The sequence below is a fragment of the Natator depressus genome, chromosome 17 (genome assembly GCF_965152275.1).
Source record: "Natator depressus isolate rNatDep1 chromosome 17, rNatDep2.hap1, whole genome shotgun sequence".
NCBI classification, from domain to species: Eukaryota; Metazoa; Chordata; order Testudines; family Cheloniidae; genus Natator; species Natator depressus.
Genome location: NC_134250.1, coordinates 2,837,133 through 2,856,864, shown reverse-complemented (window position 1 = coordinate 2,856,864; position 19,732 = coordinate 2,837,133). Strand labels below are relative to the sequence as shown.

General features: G+C 48.6%; 1 protein-coding gene across 1 annotated transcript in view; it reads right to left on the bottom strand.

Annotated features, from left to right (window-relative positions):
• Window positions 1-3,003: 3,003 nt before the first annotated feature.
• CPD (carboxypeptidase D) overlaps window positions 3,004-19,732 on the bottom strand; it is a 37,871-nt gene continuing 21,142 nt past the window's right edge. Inside the window, exons 8-21 of the mRNA XM_074974835.1 lie at window positions 19,449-19,558; window positions 17,397-17,499; window positions 16,658-16,800; window positions 15,803-15,972; window positions 14,826-15,137; window positions 11,595-11,790; window positions 10,941-11,076; window positions 9,970-10,119; window positions 9,383-9,478; window positions 9,230-9,294; window positions 8,631-8,762; window positions 8,121-8,306; window positions 7,674-7,773; window positions 3,004-6,926 (exon numbers count right to left, since the gene is read on the bottom strand). Of these exons, the coding sequence (XP_074830936.1) occupies window positions 6,700-6,926; window positions 7,674-7,773; window positions 8,121-8,306; window positions 8,631-8,762; window positions 9,230-9,294; window positions 9,383-9,478; window positions 9,970-10,119; window positions 10,941-11,076; window positions 11,595-11,790; window positions 14,826-15,137; window positions 15,803-15,972; window positions 16,658-16,800; window positions 17,397-17,499; window positions 19,449-19,558 (2,126 nt within the window). The 3' untranslated portion in view covers window positions 3,004-6,699. The remainder of the gene's footprint in view (window positions 6,927-7,673; window positions 7,774-8,120; window positions 8,307-8,630; window positions 8,763-9,229; window positions 9,295-9,382; window positions 9,479-9,969; window positions 10,120-10,940; window positions 11,077-11,594; window positions 11,791-14,825; window positions 15,138-15,802; window positions 15,973-16,657; window positions 16,801-17,396; window positions 17,500-19,448; window positions 19,559-19,732) is intronic.

Genomic DNA, 19,732 nt, shown 5'->3' with positions numbered 1-19,732 from the left:
CGGGGCGCTGGGACCGACGGGACGTGTAAGCCTCCCCGCGCGTCGCCCCCTGGCGGCCCGCGCCGGCATAGCAGGGCTCTGCCGCCCGCCCGCCCGCCCGAAGGCTTCCGGAGGCGGCGCGGCGCGGGCTGGAGGTCCGGCCGCACCCGCGCGGCCCCCGCTCCATGTAACGCGCTTTCCAGGCCACCCCCCCGGCTCAGCACCCAGGGGACAGGGACCCCCCCCGCCCCAGCTGAGCACCCCGGCGACAGGGACCCGCACCCCCCCCGGCTCAGCACCCAGGGACCCCCCTCCCCAGCTCAGCACCCAGGGGACAGGGACCCCCCGCCCCAGATGAGCACCCGGGGGACAGGGACCCGCACCCCGCCCCAGCTGAGCACCCGGGTGACAGGGACCACCGCCCCCCGGCTCAGCACCCAGGGGACAGGGACAGGGACCACCGCCCCCCGGCTCAGCACCCAGGGGACAGGGACCGAGACCACACACCCCCCGGCTCAGCACCCAGGGGACAGGGACAGGGACCACCGCCCCCCGGCTCAGCACCCAGGGGACAGGGACCCCCCCGCCCCAGCTGAGCACCCCGGCGACAGGGACCCGCACCCCCCCCCCGGCTCAGCACCCAGGGACCCCCCTCCCCAGCTCAGCACCCAGGGGACAGGGACCCGCACCCCGCCCCAGCTGAGCAGCCGGGTGACAGGGACCCGCACCCCGCCCCAGCTGAGCAGCCGGGTGACAGGGACCACCGCCCCCCAGCTCAGCACCCAGGGGGCGGGGACAGGGACCGGGACCACCGCCCCCCGGCTCAGCACCCAGGGGACGGGGACAGGGACAGGGACCACCGCCCCCCGGCTCAGCACCCAGGGGACGGGGACAGGGACCACCGCCCCCCGACTCAGCACCCAGAGGTGCTGGAACAATTTTCACAGTGGAGGTGCTGAGAGCCATTGAACCAGAAACCACCTCAAGCCAGGGGGTGCTGCAGCACACCCAGCACTCCTCGAAGCAGCACCCCCAGATGGGACAGGGACCCCCACCCCGGGCTTAGCACCCACAGGATGGGATGGGCCCCAGCTCAGCACGAGCCTGCAGCAGGGCAGGGCTTGCCATGCGTGCCATGGTGCAAAGGGCACCCAGCCACGTAGGAGCAAACAGGCCAGGCCTACACAGAGGCAGCACCCACCTCCCCCACCAAGCACCAGCCATGCTGCCAAGCCCCAGCATCCAAATATCACCCAGCTGGCTTTAAAAAAAATCATTTTTAAAAATAATAATGAGCATAAGGTGTCTTTGGGCTGCTGTGGGGACGCTCAGCTCACACATCCACGCTTTTCCCCGAGCCTGAGGGTTACTTTAATTTAAACCAACCAAGTCCCCCATCAGCATGTGCCTCCAGGAGCAGAGGCTTTACAAGCACCACCAAATCTCCCAAGAGTTGGTAAGTGCCTGGGTGTGACAAGTCTACTCACCCTCTCCTCTACCCCTTTCCTAAGGGGCCAATCAGCTGCTGTACCTCCCACCAGCCTCCGCGGAGGTCAGTTTTACATCCAGGCTCCTACATTTTCATAGCAGTTTTGCAAGGCTCCATTTAGATTCTTAAGAAGCAGTTCTTAACGATTCAGTTAATTTGCACCATCTAGTCCTGGGGAATGGCCACTCACAAGAACTGCCGCCCATACAGGCTGCTTTCCCCCACAGAGGCCTCTGGCCCACAGTCAAGGGCTCCCCCCTCAAAAAAAAAAAAAAAGCCCAGCCCTCTTGTACCTGCTGCACATGAGCAGGGACCCTCCATCCATGATCCATGGGCAGTTCACAACATGTACAATAGCTACCTATTTCGAGGCAATAAAAGCAACAAACAGGACAGAGGGGTTTTTTGTCACTACCTTAGTGTGTTCTATACCAATATTATCTATTTAAGAGCAGCTAAGGTCCTTGGCATAACTATTGCTTGAGAACGCTGAGCGCATACAGCTCTGCTTTTACTTACAGAAGACACTAGGGGTGTCACACACAAAAAAAATTCCTTCAAACAGCGGGTAGGTATCCCCTCATCAGAGCTGTGTCCAGGAGCCTGTTCAATGTAATGTACAACAGCTGCAGTTGGCAAAGGCACCAATAGTTTCAGACCGATAGTTAATAGATACAATTACTACTTGGCAGTGGTCTATTACGAGACACCACAGCTTTGTAATAGGGCTGGCGTGAACAGCCTGAAATCTTCCTAGGTGTCTGTACAGCACCTAACCCCACAGAGCCCCACTCCTGACAAGTGCCTCCGGCTCCTATTACAGTGCAGCCCAGAACACTAGCAGGCCTGATACATCAGTAATAAACAGCAGCTCAGCACTTCACCTTGCCCTGCAGTTCCCAAGAGCCTCCTGGAGCTGTAGTAACATTCTTCATGCTGATTGCACCTGTTTTACTGCAGAAAGACCCATGCCTGGTCCCATGGCAGATAAACAGTCCCCTGGAGTTTAGCATGTAAACAGTCTTGGAGAAACCTCATTAACTACAGCTCACAGCAGTGCTGACAGCAGCCTACAGCACCCAAAGCAGTTGTCCTCAGAGCCAAGTTTTACAGCATTATCCTCACAAAGGCTTTAATTTTCCATTCACCTTTGCTATATGGGTGGGAAGCTGGCTGCTGGCCTCCAGTCCAGCACATGAGTTTGGGGCATTGTGTTGAGAGACAAAAGCAGTGAAGCAGCAGGTATGTGCCATTAGAGGGGCAGGACCCAGAAGGCAGGTGCGTAGTGAAGCACAAGCTATGGCTCACATAGATTTGAGTCTTAGAGGTGGCCCTGTTGGACACCACAGGTAGTTTAAGAAACAACAGGAGGTTTGAGAGGGAACAGGGACTGAGGGGCCCAAATCAAGAGCCTCTCACTCCATGCAGGCTAAGACAACAAGGTAGCTGCTTTGCCACTCTCATGAAAGTTACTAAGATTTCAGCCATCAGCACAAGAGACATCAAAATAATTTTAATAGAGTATTAGATCTCAGAATACATGTAAAAAAACAGCACGCTCCTCGTACAGAAAGTTCGGTCTCACATGGCACACAGATTGGCTTCTCTTAGTTAAGCTAAAAGTCAACCATTTTAAGTCCCTTTTTAAAAGTTTACTTTTGAAGGCACAGTGCATGGACTTATGCACTCCAGAGACAAGTGCATGCGGCTGGTGCTGGCACCTCCAGAAAAGCGGGGGGGGGGGGGCAGGGGTGCTGACAGTGGCTGTCAAAAATAGGTCAAGGATGGCATGGGGTGTTGCAAAAAGGGGCAGGGAGTGCACTTTGTTCAGAAAAATCAGTTAAAAAAAGCCAGCTGTCATTGGCATAGAAGAGCTGTACATTTGCCCATGGAGAACTAAGCAAAGAGACTCATCTGGTGCAGTCTCCCACTCAAGTATTTACACCCACTCACCTCACACGCATTCACCTACGGTAGCTAGTTCACAATACATTCTGTGAAGGGAAAGGGCTGATCCAATGCTCTGAAATGCCTGTAGATTTCTAACACAATTTATTGCTTGTGAGGCAGAAGTTTGATTTAGAGAGAACATCTTCATATGAATGAGGAAGCCCCAACTCCCACGCAGAACCAGGTATCAAAGCAGGAAAAGCGAGAGCCAGAAGATCAGTCTGAGAAGGCAACTTTAATATAAAAACCCAAAATTGATCTGCTTTTGACCTTGAAAGCAAAAACTCTGGGAATCAGGCAGGCTTAACATTACTGAGTGATAGCCCACTGGATCCTGCATAATAGGCCGAGAACTGAAGAAATGGAGCAAAGTCATTTACTCAGCACAGCTGTAACCTGACATGCTACTTTTGTGGCCCCTGCAAGAGTGAGAGAAGATGCAACAGCAGCTCCTTAACACGGTGGTGTAAGGAAGGGCAGGAGCTCCCTGCTTAGCCTGCCTGCTCCCATCACATACTTAACAGCGTATTTAGCAGCTGTTCTGTTAAAAGGTTGAGAAATGTATTTGCCACGTTAAAACATTTCCACAATGATCTTCTCATCAGTTTGGCAGCTGCATGGAGCCAGTACCTTGGAGACAGTCCTATGGCAGACAATACAGCATGGGAGTAGGTCCATCTACTACATATGGGGCATGTTCTAGGCAGAGCTCCTCTCCCAGGGAGAGAGGAATATAAATAGCCTCACAGTGCAGAATTGCCCCTGACTTCCAATATGAAGCCCTGTTTTAAAAGGAAAAGGGCTGCACATCGCTCTCTACCCAGAGTTCAGTTCACACCTTTCCAGTGGAGACACTCGCTCATCTACTACATCAAACCCGTTTGGTCAGGGAATTGCTGGTGCTTCACATGGATACTTTGGGGGAGACGGGTATAATCAGGGCAGCAGCCAGGCCCAGGTTGCACTGGAGACTCTCCCCGACATGGTAGCTGATGAAATGCTTTTAACACAAATTGGGGGTGTAAATAACAAAGCTCCAGTCTCTCTGGGTAACTGATGAGGAGTGTGAACACTGGCAGTACAGCCCCACTTCTTGACAGAGGACCAAGCTGCAGACTTAATACTAGCAACTCTGTTCCACCTAACAAATACAAGAGAGCCGACAGGTCACAACACACATGCCCACTCTTCCCCCATTCAAATCGGATACCTCCCACGCAATAACGTAGGAAGAGAACTGTGGTCTCCAACACAACGCTTGTTAGCATCTGAAGTTCTCTGAGAAGCCAGAGAGGAGACTAATAGGAAAGGCAGTGAACAAATACCATTAACCTTTCGCAGAATTTAGTATTTCAGCAACTGGTGGGTTACAAACAGATCTTACTGTCTGGTTCCCTTGGTAGCTGCATTTCCACAAGGGCAGCGAGGTACTGTTGGGTGCATACAGCAAAGGCTGGAGAACCTCAGACCTTGTGTCTTACAAGAGGATTTCCTTCTTCGCTCCAGCTGCGATATCCTGAGTGGGTCCACCATGAATCATTCATTTCATGCAAGAGCCAGCCTGTTTACTGCATCATCTATTTAATTCCTGCAAGTACTATACTCCTGAAGCAAGCAATACCGGCATTTGCTTCATGCTGCTGAGCCCTAGCCCTAGCCCCCTCCTCAGAAAGGGGAGGCAAACTAGAAAGACAGCCAAAGGCATTGGAAATCAGGAGGTCTGAATCCTCCCTTGGCACAGAATCCTCCCTTTCTAGAGGAGCCTTTTAGCTCCAACAACAGCTAAGTTTTGAATCCAAGTGTGTTCTCAGGTAGTGAGAGGTCACTCAGCTCCTGTTTACACATCAAGTGCTATCCAAACATCCCTCTTCTCTCTCTCTCACCCCCACCCACCCCCCTCCCGCTGTGCTATGGTCACTGACAGCAGCCATCTCACTATGAAAGAGCAGGAGGGACATTTAGAGGAACTCTGCCTGTGGTCCTTGAGCAGCGATATGCCCATCCTGCTGGCTGGATGTCAGGCAACATCAGGGTTCAATACAGGAGCAAAGAGGTCAGCTTTTAACAATAGCAGTGGCCAGTAATGGGTATTTTTCTGTGTCAGATAGACCTGGGAGAGGAATTTAAGTCTTGCAGGTATTTGAGACTGAAGCTGAGTCATGGTGATTCCGCGAGCTCTCAATGCTGCTGCAGAACACTAGCCGTGTTTTCTCGGCTGTGGCCAGGGTTAAGAGCTTTTCAAACTCCAGCAGACCTGAGCAAGGCTGAGCAGGCACGTCAGTGACTAGCGGCACTTGGACAATACCCATAGCGAGCGATTACCACCATCTGTTTGGAAACCCACTCAAGTTACTCTTGGAGCGTGCTACCCTGCCATGCTGCTGTTATTCCTCACTCCTGGGTTACTACCTAGTCTCCATTCCCAGACAGGCAAAGTTAAGTGTCATTGGGCTGGCTACATGGCCAGCCAGAAGCAATGGGGGTTCTGTACAAGACTGTTCAAGTGAACTGGAGGATTTTTTCTTAAACTAGAGAATGGCAGAGTTGCCCAGCTACTGGACACCCAACTCCTACTGGGTTAACTGTAGCGCTCTCCCCCTTTGGCTGGGGAGCTTCTCACACCTGGACAAGATTATTCCACCTGTCAGTCTTCAATACAAAGGCAATTTCATGGAGAGCCCGACTGTAAAAAACTTATTCCCCCGCAAACACGTCAGAAGCATTAGGAGCCTGCAGTAGAGCAGAGCAGCCCATAGTACCTCTGTACCCTTGTAGTGGGATGGAGCAACCAAAAACCAAGCTCACTGTCCATTTCTAGAGCCACTCACCGGCAGCGCAGCTGAAGTCTTGGCCATAACTGATCAAGGCTTCCCCAAAATGTATAGAGTGAAAAGAATCAAAAAGGTAGAGATAAATAATGGCTTTAAAGCTTAAAACTATGGACCCCACCAGGCATTTGGTTATTACTCCACTATCCACACGCCAGGCTGGACTGTCGAGAAAACTGCTAGCACATACTAATAAGTTGCCTTCCACGTGTTTCCATTACATGGAACTCCAACCCCTGACCTAGAACCCTGACTGCGTTCACAGCCTCTGACATCAGCTGACATGTGCCTAAGTAGGAATGGAGCAAAGAAGAACCCGGGAGGTTGAGAACTGCCACCCACGTCTCTGGAGCTTACACATTCTGCAAGCTAACGTTCCAGATCTCTGAAGCCTAAGAGCAGCCCCACATTGTAGGCCTTGTCCATAGGGAGCTTTCCTTTCCACGTGGGGTCTCAGGGTTTGCTAGAGTACAATGTTTCTTCTTCAGTGTCTGTCTCATCCTGGAATTCGTGGCTCAGGAGGGATTTTTTAGAGCCGGTGGACATCATGCGGATCTCGTCCTCATAGTCGTCATTGTGCTGCCGGAGGCGATGGAAGCCATCCTTGTGCCTGTTGGACTTGATGGAGCAGACGCACCAAATGATGCAGGCTGTGAGGACCACAGCTGACATGGTGGCACCTGCCAATGAGAAAACACTTAAGTCAGGGCCATGTGAGTAAGACAGTATCATTCCTTACCCTGCTAGACACTTCCAGCTTTCCTGTCACTTACAGCACGAGCTGTGCCCATAAAAGGGACGAGCTATAGCTGCTTTCTTCATCCAACGGTGCCAATGCACCTCGCCCCTAACCTGCAGCAAAGGGCCCTTCCTGTGCAGCAGCTTCAGATGGGCAAAGCTGGGACTGGCACAGGGTAAACCCAAACTTTCCTCAAGCTAACCAAGAATATGACCTCTGGCCTCCACAGGTGATAGCCACCTTATCCTTGAACTCCTCCAAACCCACGTAGTGGTCTGGCAGTAGCCAGCTGTGCTGCTTTCAAGGTGGCAGAGGGTAAGGAATGATACTGTCTTACTCCCATGGCCAAGTAACGTGGACTTGTCAGAAGCAGGCTTTTCCCATTGCTATCACCATCCCCCCTCATTAGCCAATCCACAAAGGGCCTCACTAAGAGTGCTGCAAAGATCTCCAATAGCCACCCACTTAGCTGCAGACATGGCATTAGCGGGCATAAACGTTGTGGGATAAGCCAGCTGGAATAAACACTGTACCTAGAATAAAGGGCAGGGGAACGACTCAGGACCATAGACTAACTTAGTGTTAAGGAAGGGTGGAGTGGAGAAGAGAGAAAAATTATGGTCAGAGCTGGGTCTCACATCCTGAATGCGCTCAAATAAAGGGTCCTGAAAAGAGTCTCTCACATTACCTGCTACAGTTACCACAAGCTCCCTTGAAAAGCCAAATATCCTGTTATCCATGTCAAACACAATCACCACGGAGCTAGCGGCATCATGGCGCACCTGCACCTGGAGAAACAAATGGATGGGCAGAGAATGTTCAATATTTTATGTTAGCATCCAGGTAAGAGAGAAGCACGTGGTAGGCACATGGACTTGCCAACAGCAAGTGTGATGCAGAGGAAGTCATGCCTCAGAACTACCATGGTGGGAAGTTCTCTTCCATCCACTACAGAAGTTAAATACAGCTACACTGGGCTGAAAAGCAAGGCTGTTCAGCAGCTATTGAAGACTAAATAGCTGAAAAAACAGATTCGAGTAAAAATTAGGCAGGACTCTTAAACGAGTCTAGTAGTCTAAGGAGGCCACAGACAAGACAGGGAAACAGAGATCCTGTGATTCGGTAGCACACTCACCAAGACATGCTTCTGCTGATATCCTTCAGCTGTGGCACTGATGTTATGTAAACCTGGAGCCAACAGCACATGGAAATAGCCACCTTCCTTTGTGTAGACTCTCACACCTTCATTGAATACAATAACTGCCTTAGACACTGGCTTGCCACTCTTGTCTTGAACAAATCCATGGACTCCCTTATGAACCTGAAATCAAGAGTGTCAGACGCTCAGAGTTCAGATACAGGGGTGATGGGAGATACATGAGCATATTAGGATTTATTGAAGTGTGAAACAGAACACCACCCTCTGCTTAGTAATTAAAATGTGCAATACAACGAAGGGCTGCTCATCTCTCAATAACGCTTCGCCTCAAGGTGAGATTAGCCAATTTCCTGGATGATACCCCACATCTCAATCCTCTGAGCCTACCACCAAAGGACTTCAGCAGCAAGGACCAGGCCTCATGTATCAATGTGCTCCCCTACAAGCCCCCAGGAGTTTCTTCTCCAAGAACCATTAATCTCTCACCTCCACAAGCATGCTAAGGAGAGACTTCTTATTCTCTGTCCACAGATTAGGGAGCTGTCCAGCACTTGGAAAGTAACAGCAGCTGGTATACACTGTGATCTCAGGGCAATGGCCAAAAGTAACACTGAAATCCTGAAAAACAGGGGAAGGGGTTGTGACATGGACAGTGTTTAAAAGGAAAGCTTTGGAATGAGGTAACTGGTGACTTCAGCATAGTTTTGTCCAGAAAATCTGTTCCTTTAACACTACAGTAGAACCTCAGAGTTACGAGCTGACCAGTCAGCCACACCCCTCATTTGGAACCAGAAGTACACAATCAGGCAGCAGCACAGATGATAAAAAAAATAAAATAAAAAGGCAGCAGCAGCAAACAGTACAGCACTGTGTTAAACTACTTAAAAACAGGAAAGCAGCATTTTTCTTCTGCATAATAAAGTTTCAGAGCTGTATTGAGTCAACTGTCAGTTGTAAACTTTTTAAAGAACCAGAACTTTTTGTTCAGAGCTACAAAATCTCCATTCCGGAGGGGATTGTAACAGTTTCTACTGTAGTTTAAGCCTGGCTATGCATGGAGGCGGAGTCTAATCTCTATGAAATACCTTCATACTGCCCAGGTGACTGTGCCATTCTGCCCCCCGGATGACACCTCCTGGAATGTTCTTATCTGTACAGACAGACAAGAGTCAGAAAATCATCTGACAAGAGTGGACCGCACAAAAACAGCCACAGTCCAGGGCATCATATGGACGTACCCGACTCATTTGTACAGCCTGGCTGTCCTAGATGCATTGACGGATGGTTGTTTGCATACAGAGATGCCAAATGTCTCAGAGTTTCTCTATTTTCCACTGTAAAGAGAAAGTTAGAACATTAGCAGGAGGTGGGAGTAGGAGCTGCCTTTAACTGAGGCAGACTAAATTAACGACACAGCACGGTGCACAGACTGCCTCGAACAGGGCTCAGTTTCTAAACTGCATTTCCTGAACATTACGATTGGTCAAACGGATACCGCCACTGAGTCCCATTGCACTGGTTTGTTTTTAATGGCTCCCAGGTCAAATACTCCCAACCCTTCCCACAATGGACAGTTAAAGTTATTACACTGCATAGGCTAAACACTGGCAGCAGTGCCCCAGCTGTCTTACACAAGGCTTGCATCATTAGCCAGGAAGTCTCCTAATTTTCATTTCGCTCTCAATTCAGCAATCAGACAAGCTCACTCAAACCCAGATAACCAGCTATGCTGGCCCAGAACAAGCCTGCAGCTGAAAACCGGACGATTGAAACAATCACTGATCCTAAGTGCTGAGTGAGGAGGCTTGGGAGGAGTTAGTTGTACCTGTCTGCACAGGTTTATCATACGGGTAAGTTACAAGCAGAGAGCCACCGTCCAGGGCAACAGAGAGGCTGAAATCTCGCTTCAGGATCAAGTTCTCAATGATTGCTTTGGTCTCCGGCTCTCCTATCCCAGAATACAAGGAGAAATTGCCTAAAAACAGAACAAAAGAAGTCACGAGAGCTCAGCAGAAGACTTTCCCTCTGTGATGGTAAAGGCTTCCAGAAATACACTCTTGGCTCGTGTTTGTACTGACGCCAGCTGCAAGTGATTAGAAAGGTATTTCTGTGGGGCCACCGCCATAACAAGTGGCACTTGACAACATTTAAAAAGACACGTGGCCACCAAAGATAGTCAATTAACGGCAGTCAGTGGCTGCATTCATCCACCACCTCCAATAGACCTTGCAGGTCACTATTTCCCACCATGATCTAGGGAGCAATTCTTGCACGTTATCACCACTTCAGTCACATAACTGATGCCATTGTTCCCAAAAATCAGTGCTTCACGCATTCCCAGGCAACAAAGCCAGCCAAAACATTTGTCAGGAACAGACTTGTGGTGTTCCAATGTAATAGCTCAAGATAATGGAGGAGGAGGATGGCAGCAAAAAGGAGGAGAGCTTCTGGGTTTAAAAGATCCTCCACCGCGCCCCCCCCCCCACCCCCCAACCATGGTGTCACTATCAGTCATTATGGGCGACTGATCTCTAGATTCTGCTAGAGAGTATCATGAACTAGGATTTTCCTTTCCTTGCAAAAAAAGGTATTTACAGTTACCCTCTGTAACCTGTTTCAACTCTAAGATCATCATGATATCCCAGCTAGTTAGAATAACTGAGGCATAACTGAAGTGGTCAGTGGTGCTGGACCTTGCAACAACATGACTGACACCAAGTCGAGAGTGGTTATCAGGGAGATCAGTTCACCACTGCGCTGGTTTTTGCCAAGAGACTAAACGTTAACTAGCTTTACTTGTGAAGTCTGTGTCCAGATCTTTGCCGTGAGCATTGGTTTGTCCAGTCTTGGACGTGCAGTCTTTCTCCTGAGCGATCTCACGCCCGTCTGGATTTAGGGAAGGCACAATCACAATTCTTGTCCTGTCAATGAGCTACACACAGAGAGAAGCTTAAGTTCAACATGCTCGGCAGACTCCCCCCTCCCTCAGAGAGGAACCCAGTACCTTAAAGCCAGTACGTCGACAGACCCTGAAGAATTCCCTGCACCTTCACTTGTTCAGGCGCCAAGCAGCACTGCCTACGCTGCAGAAGAGTTGGCCTTGGGTTTTCACCACTGTGCCCCAGATGGCAGGGATAGGGGTCTGCAGACCCAGGCCAGCTGCTGCAACCCCTGTGCTGCCAGCTGCCTCACAACAGTGAGGGTGGGACACCTGAATGACCCACCCACCATCAACTCCCATGATCTTTGCAGGAGCCTTCCCAACACCACGCATGGTTGGGCCCCAAGAGAGTTTACATTGTCCTCAGACACCCCGCGCCAAGTCATCTGGATTTCATATAACCCACAGCCCTGCACGAAGAAGAGGATGGTTTTCGGCAGTAACCACTCTTTGTTTAAGCTAGGGCCCCATGGTGGGTGGGGAGGGTGTCACAGACGCTGGCTCCTTACCTTGGTGATGGCTGTGTTCTTTTTGTAGTTCATACAAAGGAACTCTGCCAACGCCAGGAGCAGTTCTGTGCCAACCGGGGCATTTCCATGGATACCAGCAACAAAGCGGATCTTCGGCTCCTCGGGCTCAGATTGGTTGGGTTTGTTGGATATTTCGAGGGACCACATTTGACGGTACTCAACGCTGTGACCCAAGCTGCCAACAGATGAGAAACAGAAGCGCTGATTATTTATGGCTGAAGAACCACCTCTGGCCTGGCCTTTGCACAGGTCAACAAGGGGCTGGACGGGGGCAAAGCTGCTGCCCAATAGAAAGAGACAAAGGAGAATTCCCTGTAACACAGAGGGAGAGGACTACAACAGTAAACGTCCTGCCTAGCCAGCATTCATACAGAACATTGGCTTCAAGTTACTCACCAACTTGCACGTATGCGTAAGAGCAAAAGGATAATTTAACCTATTCCAGCAGTGTTTGACACATGGAGAATATCAAAGCCGGGTAGGTGGAAAGCTAGTGAAATAAGTGATTTGGAGATGGCAAGTATTCGTGAACAAGCAGTCAGAACTGATGAAGGGGGATGTTATGATAAAAGGGCACGTTTAAGTCCCTTCTCACAGTCCGGGCCCACAAAGTTCACAAAAGCATTAGAATAACCCATGTTGTAGCATGTTGGCCCCTGGACAATAGAGACAAGGTGGGGGAGGTCACATCTTTCATTGGACACACTGTATCGGTGAGAGACCAGCTTTCAAGCTTACAGAGGTCACCTCTGGAAGAACTCAGCGTGGCTCAAAAGCTGGTCTCTCTCACCAACAGAAGCTGGGCCAATAAAACAGATCATCCCACCCACAGTGGCCTACAACAAATGAAAAGGTGCAAAAGGGAGTCAAAGACTGAATTAGCCCAAGCAAAGAGCCTGCTCATAATTCAAGGACTGTTCAAATCAAGGTATGGGACTGAAAATCTATGAATCAAAAAAAAAAGTCAGAAATTAGTCTTAATTTGTGGGCAAGAGAGAGAGGAATGCTATTCCACCCATTGCTCCCTTCTGAGGTCCTTAAGGAAAAACAGACTTTGGGGGGCAGGGGGAGGTAGGGGGCAGAATACAGAAATGAGAGAGGCAAAGCTGGCTGACAGAAAGGAGAAAGAACAAGCTTCACCACTTCGGCTGTCACCCTAAAGTCCCCTGGGATGCAGCGTGACAACGCTGTCTTCGTTGACCTGATCCTGAGAGACATCCTCACCAGACAGGTGGGGACCCAGATGACACCACCACCTCTACAGGCTCCAGCCAGATCCCATATGCCACTTGGGATGTGACATTTTGGTCTTCCCTCTTCCCCCATGTGTGTCCATTTCCTCCCCTACCTTATTTCTTCTCTTTTCTTTCTCTCTCCTTTTTCCTTCTATCTAATAAGTCTGGCTTATCTGGACAAAACTGCAATATTTTGCAACATTGATGTAAGCCTGTGACCAGAAACGCAGCTAAATCGAATGTCCTAAATGGCCCAGTGCTGATAACATTTTGCCAGGTCTCGGGGGGTTGAGAAGACCATGCAATGTGCCTCTGATTTTCCAGCACCAAGGTTACAATGTGACAGAAGCAGCATTTTCTCTCTGCTGTTCTTTTCTCTTCCCTCATGTGTGCTCATCTTGTTTGGTCTTCTAAGAAATGGGACTGGACTTTTAACAGCTCCAGCTTATCTCTACTAACTTCTTCTCTTTTCCCCAACAGGAGAGTTATCTTTAATGCCCTCTAGGAGCTGGTCAGACAAGATTCTCTACAGGTAAGAGAACAAGGGATGTTGTTAAAATGAAAGCCCTCCCCTATACATTTCAAATGCTTTAACTGTTTTTCCTTTTTTCCTGTATCTTTAAAAAAAGTTTAAAAGAATTTACAGCATGTTTGCGAGGTGCCAAGCATGGTCATGTTAACACCTCTGACTCCTTGGGCCCATATATGCCAACTAAATTAATACAGTATAAAAGGGATGCGGCCTAGGCCCATTTAAACCCCACTTTTGACATGTGAGGACAATAACCCCAAGGATTACATTTCATCAGTGACTGGATTTCCCATTGACAAGTGAACAGAGCGACACCGCAAACCAAATTCCATGCTCTGAAGAGGCTACAGCTGACTGCACAAGCCATGGGTCACTGCCATTCATGAAAGAAGTGGAAGTGAGATAACGACGACAGCCAGGGATTGATGTAACTGGAAGCTCAGAGGCTACAGATGAGAACAGCAGCTCTGGAGTAAGTGTGGGCAACACACTAGCATTGCCAGGCATGGCATAATCAGGCAAACAGTATGTGGAAGGCATATAAATCTCCCAACACTAGTCATAAGCGAAGAACCACAGCAGACAGAGGAACACAAGTGGGTGGGCTGGTTAAAGGTGGTAACCCAGAGGTGGTCTCTAGGGCAAGAGTGATCTGGAAGAGGGTACAAGGTCATAAAGGAAGGAAAGAACAAAGGAATGTCTGAGATCATAATGCATGGGACACCAGAGGGACAGAGCAGGACAGTGCCATTCAGAACGCTCCTCCCACTGATTGCTTTCATTAGCGACTCTACCAATTTGGGTAAGATCAGAGGGAGCTAGAGAGGAGGGAATGCAGAGGTAAAGGCACTAACTGGAGCATATGGAGAGACACGCACACAGATCTGGCATTCAAGAGCAGAGGCAGGGTCTTCTTTACCCGGAGAGAGACAGCTCTTCTCCAGGACCTTGAGCTTTTGATCCATCACATGATGGAAACATCATTTAATGCTGGTCAGGGACTCAGATTTTTAACTGAGATACCTACTCATCTGCTTCTTGGCTTCCCATCAAGATCCTTCAAGACACACACAATGTATCTGCTCATTTCTGCCTACAGCCTTCCCTCCCCCAGAGGGCCTTTTGGATTCCCCCATCTTTGCCCCTCCATATTTCAGTCTTCTTCCCCACCTGTGCCAGACAGCTGCCCTCTACTCAGATTGAAACCCCCCAGGAAAAGGTTTGGTTACAGTGAAAACCCAGAACCTCTATGGCTTCATCCTACATCCAGTACAGATACCTGCTACAGGTATTGTCTGTCACTTAGATTAGCCACCTTCGGGTGGGGACGGTGTGTGTAATGTGGGGAGCGTACTCGTGGCAGGAACATCACAGGCTGGTTGCTACTGTACAGCCCCAGGCTGTCCGTTTGGGAGGCCATGAGCTAGAATCAGCATCACTTACTTGGTGAGATTTGTGATCTGAGGGTAGTTCAAGTTGAGGGCTCTGAGAAAGTCAGACAGGTCTTTGTATGGACGGTAGCGGTAGGGAGAAACGTCCATTGAAGAGGTTAGCACGAGGCGTTCCAAGCCATTCTCCGCTGAGAGGTCTTTGATCAGGGTCTCAAACTCCTTGGTAGAGGGATCGCTAGTGTCTCCATTGGTGATGACCGGGGTCTTCCCCTCCTCAACTTTGGAATCTGTCCGTGAAAGAGTGAAGTTGACTTGCATCACGCCTCTGTCCCCGACATTCACGGTCTTGGTAAGGGGGTTATACCTGACAGAGGAGAAGACATACAAGGAAATTGAAAGTAAGTTCAATCACTCCATTTGTTGCAATATCTTGCCCAGCTGGACATCCTGTTAGACTGTAACCTTTTCTCCATCACATACTAAGGCAAGGTGCACAGTAAAGGAAAACAAGACAAAACAATAGCAAGGCAACTCTGAGACAAGACATTACGAATACCATGCTAGGAAGAGGACCCAGAATCTGAGTGGGAGACAGTGATCACCACATATAACCACAGTTCCTACCAGCAGGTGCGGCGGGGAATTCAACAGTCCAGCTGCTATGGTACAAAGCTATCAGATGGGACTATCATGGCCGCTTGGACTGGAATGGTGACCAGGCTTTGGCAGATCCAGAGCAATTAATGAAGTTATTCTTGAGCAGCTGTCTCTCTATGTATTTAGGAGAAACTTACCCACTTATTAACCACCTGGGATCGTTCTCACAAGAGGAGCCAAGCACTCCCACAGTTGGCAGTTCTGTGGATTGAATTCTCTCTACTGGAGAGTTAGTTGGCTGGCCCCTCGGGGGCGTTAAGCACAAATCCCAGGGCTCACTTCTGGCCGCAGGGGAGAGGAGCTAGCAACACAGCTGAATTAGGGGAAGGTTTGTCCGAGATCAGTCCTTTGTCCAAGGTGCCAGTCACTCACCCTCGGGCAGAGGCTGTGATTTTGTAAGTCCCCAGAACCAACAGGCGCCAGTAGTCTCCAGCCTTATAAGTGGTGACAGGGTGATTGATGTCAGCAACGCTAATAGTAGCATTTGAGATGCCCCTTCCGTCTGTGGCGTCCAGCACAAAACCCTTGATACCTCGGTGAACCTGGACAGATGATCAGAAAACCACCATTGTTCAGTGACAAGTCTCTGGGGCATTTACACCACTTAGCATTGTGATGTCCTTGCATCCCAGGAGTCACGGCAACAAGCAGCAAATCGCTGTACATTCCCTTTCACCTCCAGTCCTGCGGGACATGAAGGAAATCCAGGCCCAAGTTCCAAACGTACCCCGTAAATACCCCGTTTGAAGTCAGTTTCATCTGAGGGGCACAACTGTTTCACTCAAGACACAGGGGTACAGTACTTTGCTACATGCCTTCATTTAGCATCACGTCTGAAAATGCCTCCACAGCACTCCCATTCCAAATCCCAGGGAAATGGCAGCATAGGGCCTCTGCCAGACTTCTGAAAGGCAGAGATACCCCAGGTAAAGTTTTTAAGCCTGCTTCTGAGCATGCATTACATGCTTAAGCTTTTATAAAGGATTTCTGCTGTGTTCACAACTCATCTTGTGTTTTTTCTGATAATCAGGATGGTTTCCCTGGTGACACTGCAACAATTCCCATTCTGGCCAAGCAGCAGTGCTTATTCCAATCTGCAGAGGAGCCCAGAGTTAGACACACTCAGGATCCCCTAATGGGAACAGACTTACAGAGGATCCTTCAGAGGCACTGTAAAGCATTATGTAGCATTTCTGTCCCTGCTGGCTGGTTATTGTAGCATCTCACCTGTTTTATGAACTGGAGCAGAGACCGGTGGTTCTGCTCCCAGTACTTTGGCAAGTCTTCAGCATTTGGGTATTTCACACAACCTAACTCAATGGTCACTTCAAAGCAGTTTGTGTTTACGTAGTTCCAATCTTGCATCCCACCTAAGGCAGAAACAGAACTATAATTAAGAACCTCAAAATCTTCTTACAACAATCATAAAATACCCTGGCTGTTAAGTTGTAGAGCTTTGAGAAGTCAGACACACACAGGGTGAAATCCTAACAGCAAAATGCTGCCTTGTAACAGAAAACTGAAGAGGTTTATATACAGGGCGAGACCTCCCCCAGGCTTCAGAGAACTGTCAAGATGCAGGAAGGACAGATTTATTCCTGAACTAAACATTTTACACACTTGGAGCTCAAAAATATACATGTAGCAAGTTAAGTTAAATTTTTATAAACCCTCCTTCCCAATAGCCAAAAGCAAACACAGGAGAGCACAGCCCACCTGATCACAGGTAGGCATAGCACAGATTCACCCAGTCCAGAATAACTTTGTCCAACTACAACTTAGAAGTTATAAAAGGGGCCCAAGTCCCTCTGGGCTAGATCCACCAGGGAAGAGAGCTAGGTGATTAATAGGAAATTCTAAAGACAGAATCTTGTCCACAGATACATTCATATGGAAAAACTGTTTGAGATTCAAGATCCACCGCACTCAAGGCCATGAACAGTTTCTTCCCCACGTGGTGTTTTACCTTGAACATTATACCAGTGAGCCCCATTAGTGATGCCATGGGGGAAATACTCATTGGGGTACATGTCCTTACAAGGGCTGCCCTGGTACATCTGAGTATTTTCCTGAAAAACAGAAGCGATCACACATGAACCCTGGACTTTGCATGTACCATGGTGACACTTGCATATTAAACGTTTCAGAGTAACAGCCGTGTTAGTCTGTATTCGCAAAAAGAAAAGGAGTACTTGTGGCACCTTAGAGACTAACCAATTTATTTGAGCATAAGCTTTCGTGAGCTACAGCTCACGTCATCGGATGCATACTGTGGAAAGTGTAGAAGATCTTTTTATATACATACAAAGTATGAAAAAATACCTCCTCCCACCCCACTCTCCTGCTGGTAATAGCTTATCTAAAGTGATCACTCTCCTTACAATGTGTATGATAATCAAGGTGGGCCATTTCCAGCACAAATCCAGGGTTTAACAAGAAGCTGGGGGGGGGGAGACAAGGGGAAATAGGTTACCTTGCATAACGACTTAGCCACTCCCAGTCTCTATTCAAGCCTAAGTTAATTGTATCAAATTTGCAAATGAATTCCAATTCAACAGTTTCTCGCTGGAGTCTGGATTTGAAGTTTTTTGATGTAATATCACAACTTTCATGTCTGTAATCGCGTGACCAGAGAGATTGAAGTGTTCTCCGACTGGTTTATGAATGTTATAATTCTTGACATCTGATTTGTGTCCATTTATTCTTTTACGTAGAGACTGTCCAGTTTGACCAATGTACATGGCAGAGGGGCATTGCTGGCACATGATGGCATATATCACATTGGTGGATGTGCAGGTGAACGAGCCTCTGATAGCGTGGCTGATGTTATTAGGCCCTGTGATGGTGTCCCCTGAATAGATGTGGGCACAGTTGGCAACGGGCTTTGTTGCAAGGATAGGTTCCTGGGTTAGTGGTTCTGTTGTGTGGTATGTGGTTGCTGGTGAGTATTTGCTTCAGGTTGGGGGGCTGTCTTTAGGCAAGGACTGGCCTGTCTCCCAAGATCTGAGAGACTGATGGGTCATCCTTCAGGATAGGTTGTAGATCCTTAATAATGCGTTGGAGGGGTTTTAGTTGGGGGCTGAAGGTGACGGCTAGTGGCGTTCTGTTATTTTCTTTGTTAGGCCTGTCCTGTAGTAGGAGACTTCTGGGAACTCTTCTGGCTCTATCAATCTGTTTCTTCATTAAGTCATTATGCAAGGTAACCTATTTTCCCTTGTTTTTTCCTACACCCCCCCCCCCCCCGAGGTTCTTGTTAAACCCTGGATTTGTGCTGGAAATGGCCCACCTTGATTATCATACACATTGTAAGGAGAGTGGTCACTTTAGATAAGCTATTACCAGCAGGAGAGTGGGGTGGGAGGAGGTATTTTTTCATGCTTTGTGTGTACATAAAAAGATCTTCTACACTTTCCACAGAATGCATCCGATGAAGTGAGCTGTAGCTCACCAAAGCTTATGCTCAAATAAATTGGTTAGTCTCTAAGGTGCCACAAGTACTCCTTTTCTTTTTGCATATTAAATGTAATGGACTTAACGTGGAATCTTGGACTCGGCAGCAGACATTAAATACAGATGGATATTTATGAATACATATAGCCACATACAGCACAGTTCTCTGAGCTACTGTAATCCAGTGCTGATTATCTCGAGCCATGGAAAGCCCATCCACGTCTGGTCATGCCCATGACTCCCGCTGTGGCTCATTTACAGTACGTACTACAGTCCCTCAGCCCAGAGTCTTGCATAATCAATTTTTAATTGCTTCCAAATAAGACGACAGCGTTCTACTCCTACAGCACCTGTCAGGCTGATTATGCTGGAAATTAGCTCCTGCAATGACAGCCGCCCGCAAGACTGGTTCTGCTGTAACCCAGGGAGGGATGGCAACATTACACTTAAAGGGCAAGACTCCATGAACATTACCTACACAAGTTTTTTTCCAGCAGTTTTTGCAAACCAGTCACTTGGAGTTACTGAAGCATAATGTGCAATTGCTTTGTTTTAAATATAGCTTTACCTTGGAATAAGAAAGTGCAAGCTGCTGAAACACACCATCGTCTGGTGATTTACTGTAGATGGCTATTCCTTTCTCATCATCATCAAAAGGGTAATTAACCACCAAAGAACCTGCAGGGGAAACAAGATTCTACTTAGTGTGCTTTTATAATGGATCGTTAAATCCTAGCGTAGAGGAAGCTTTCCCTAAAAACACCAGAGAACAAGTCTGTATTTGCCAAGGCATGGAGTGAGCCACAGTACTAAGCCAGGCAGATAAAGGAGACAATTAACATGTAGTGACCG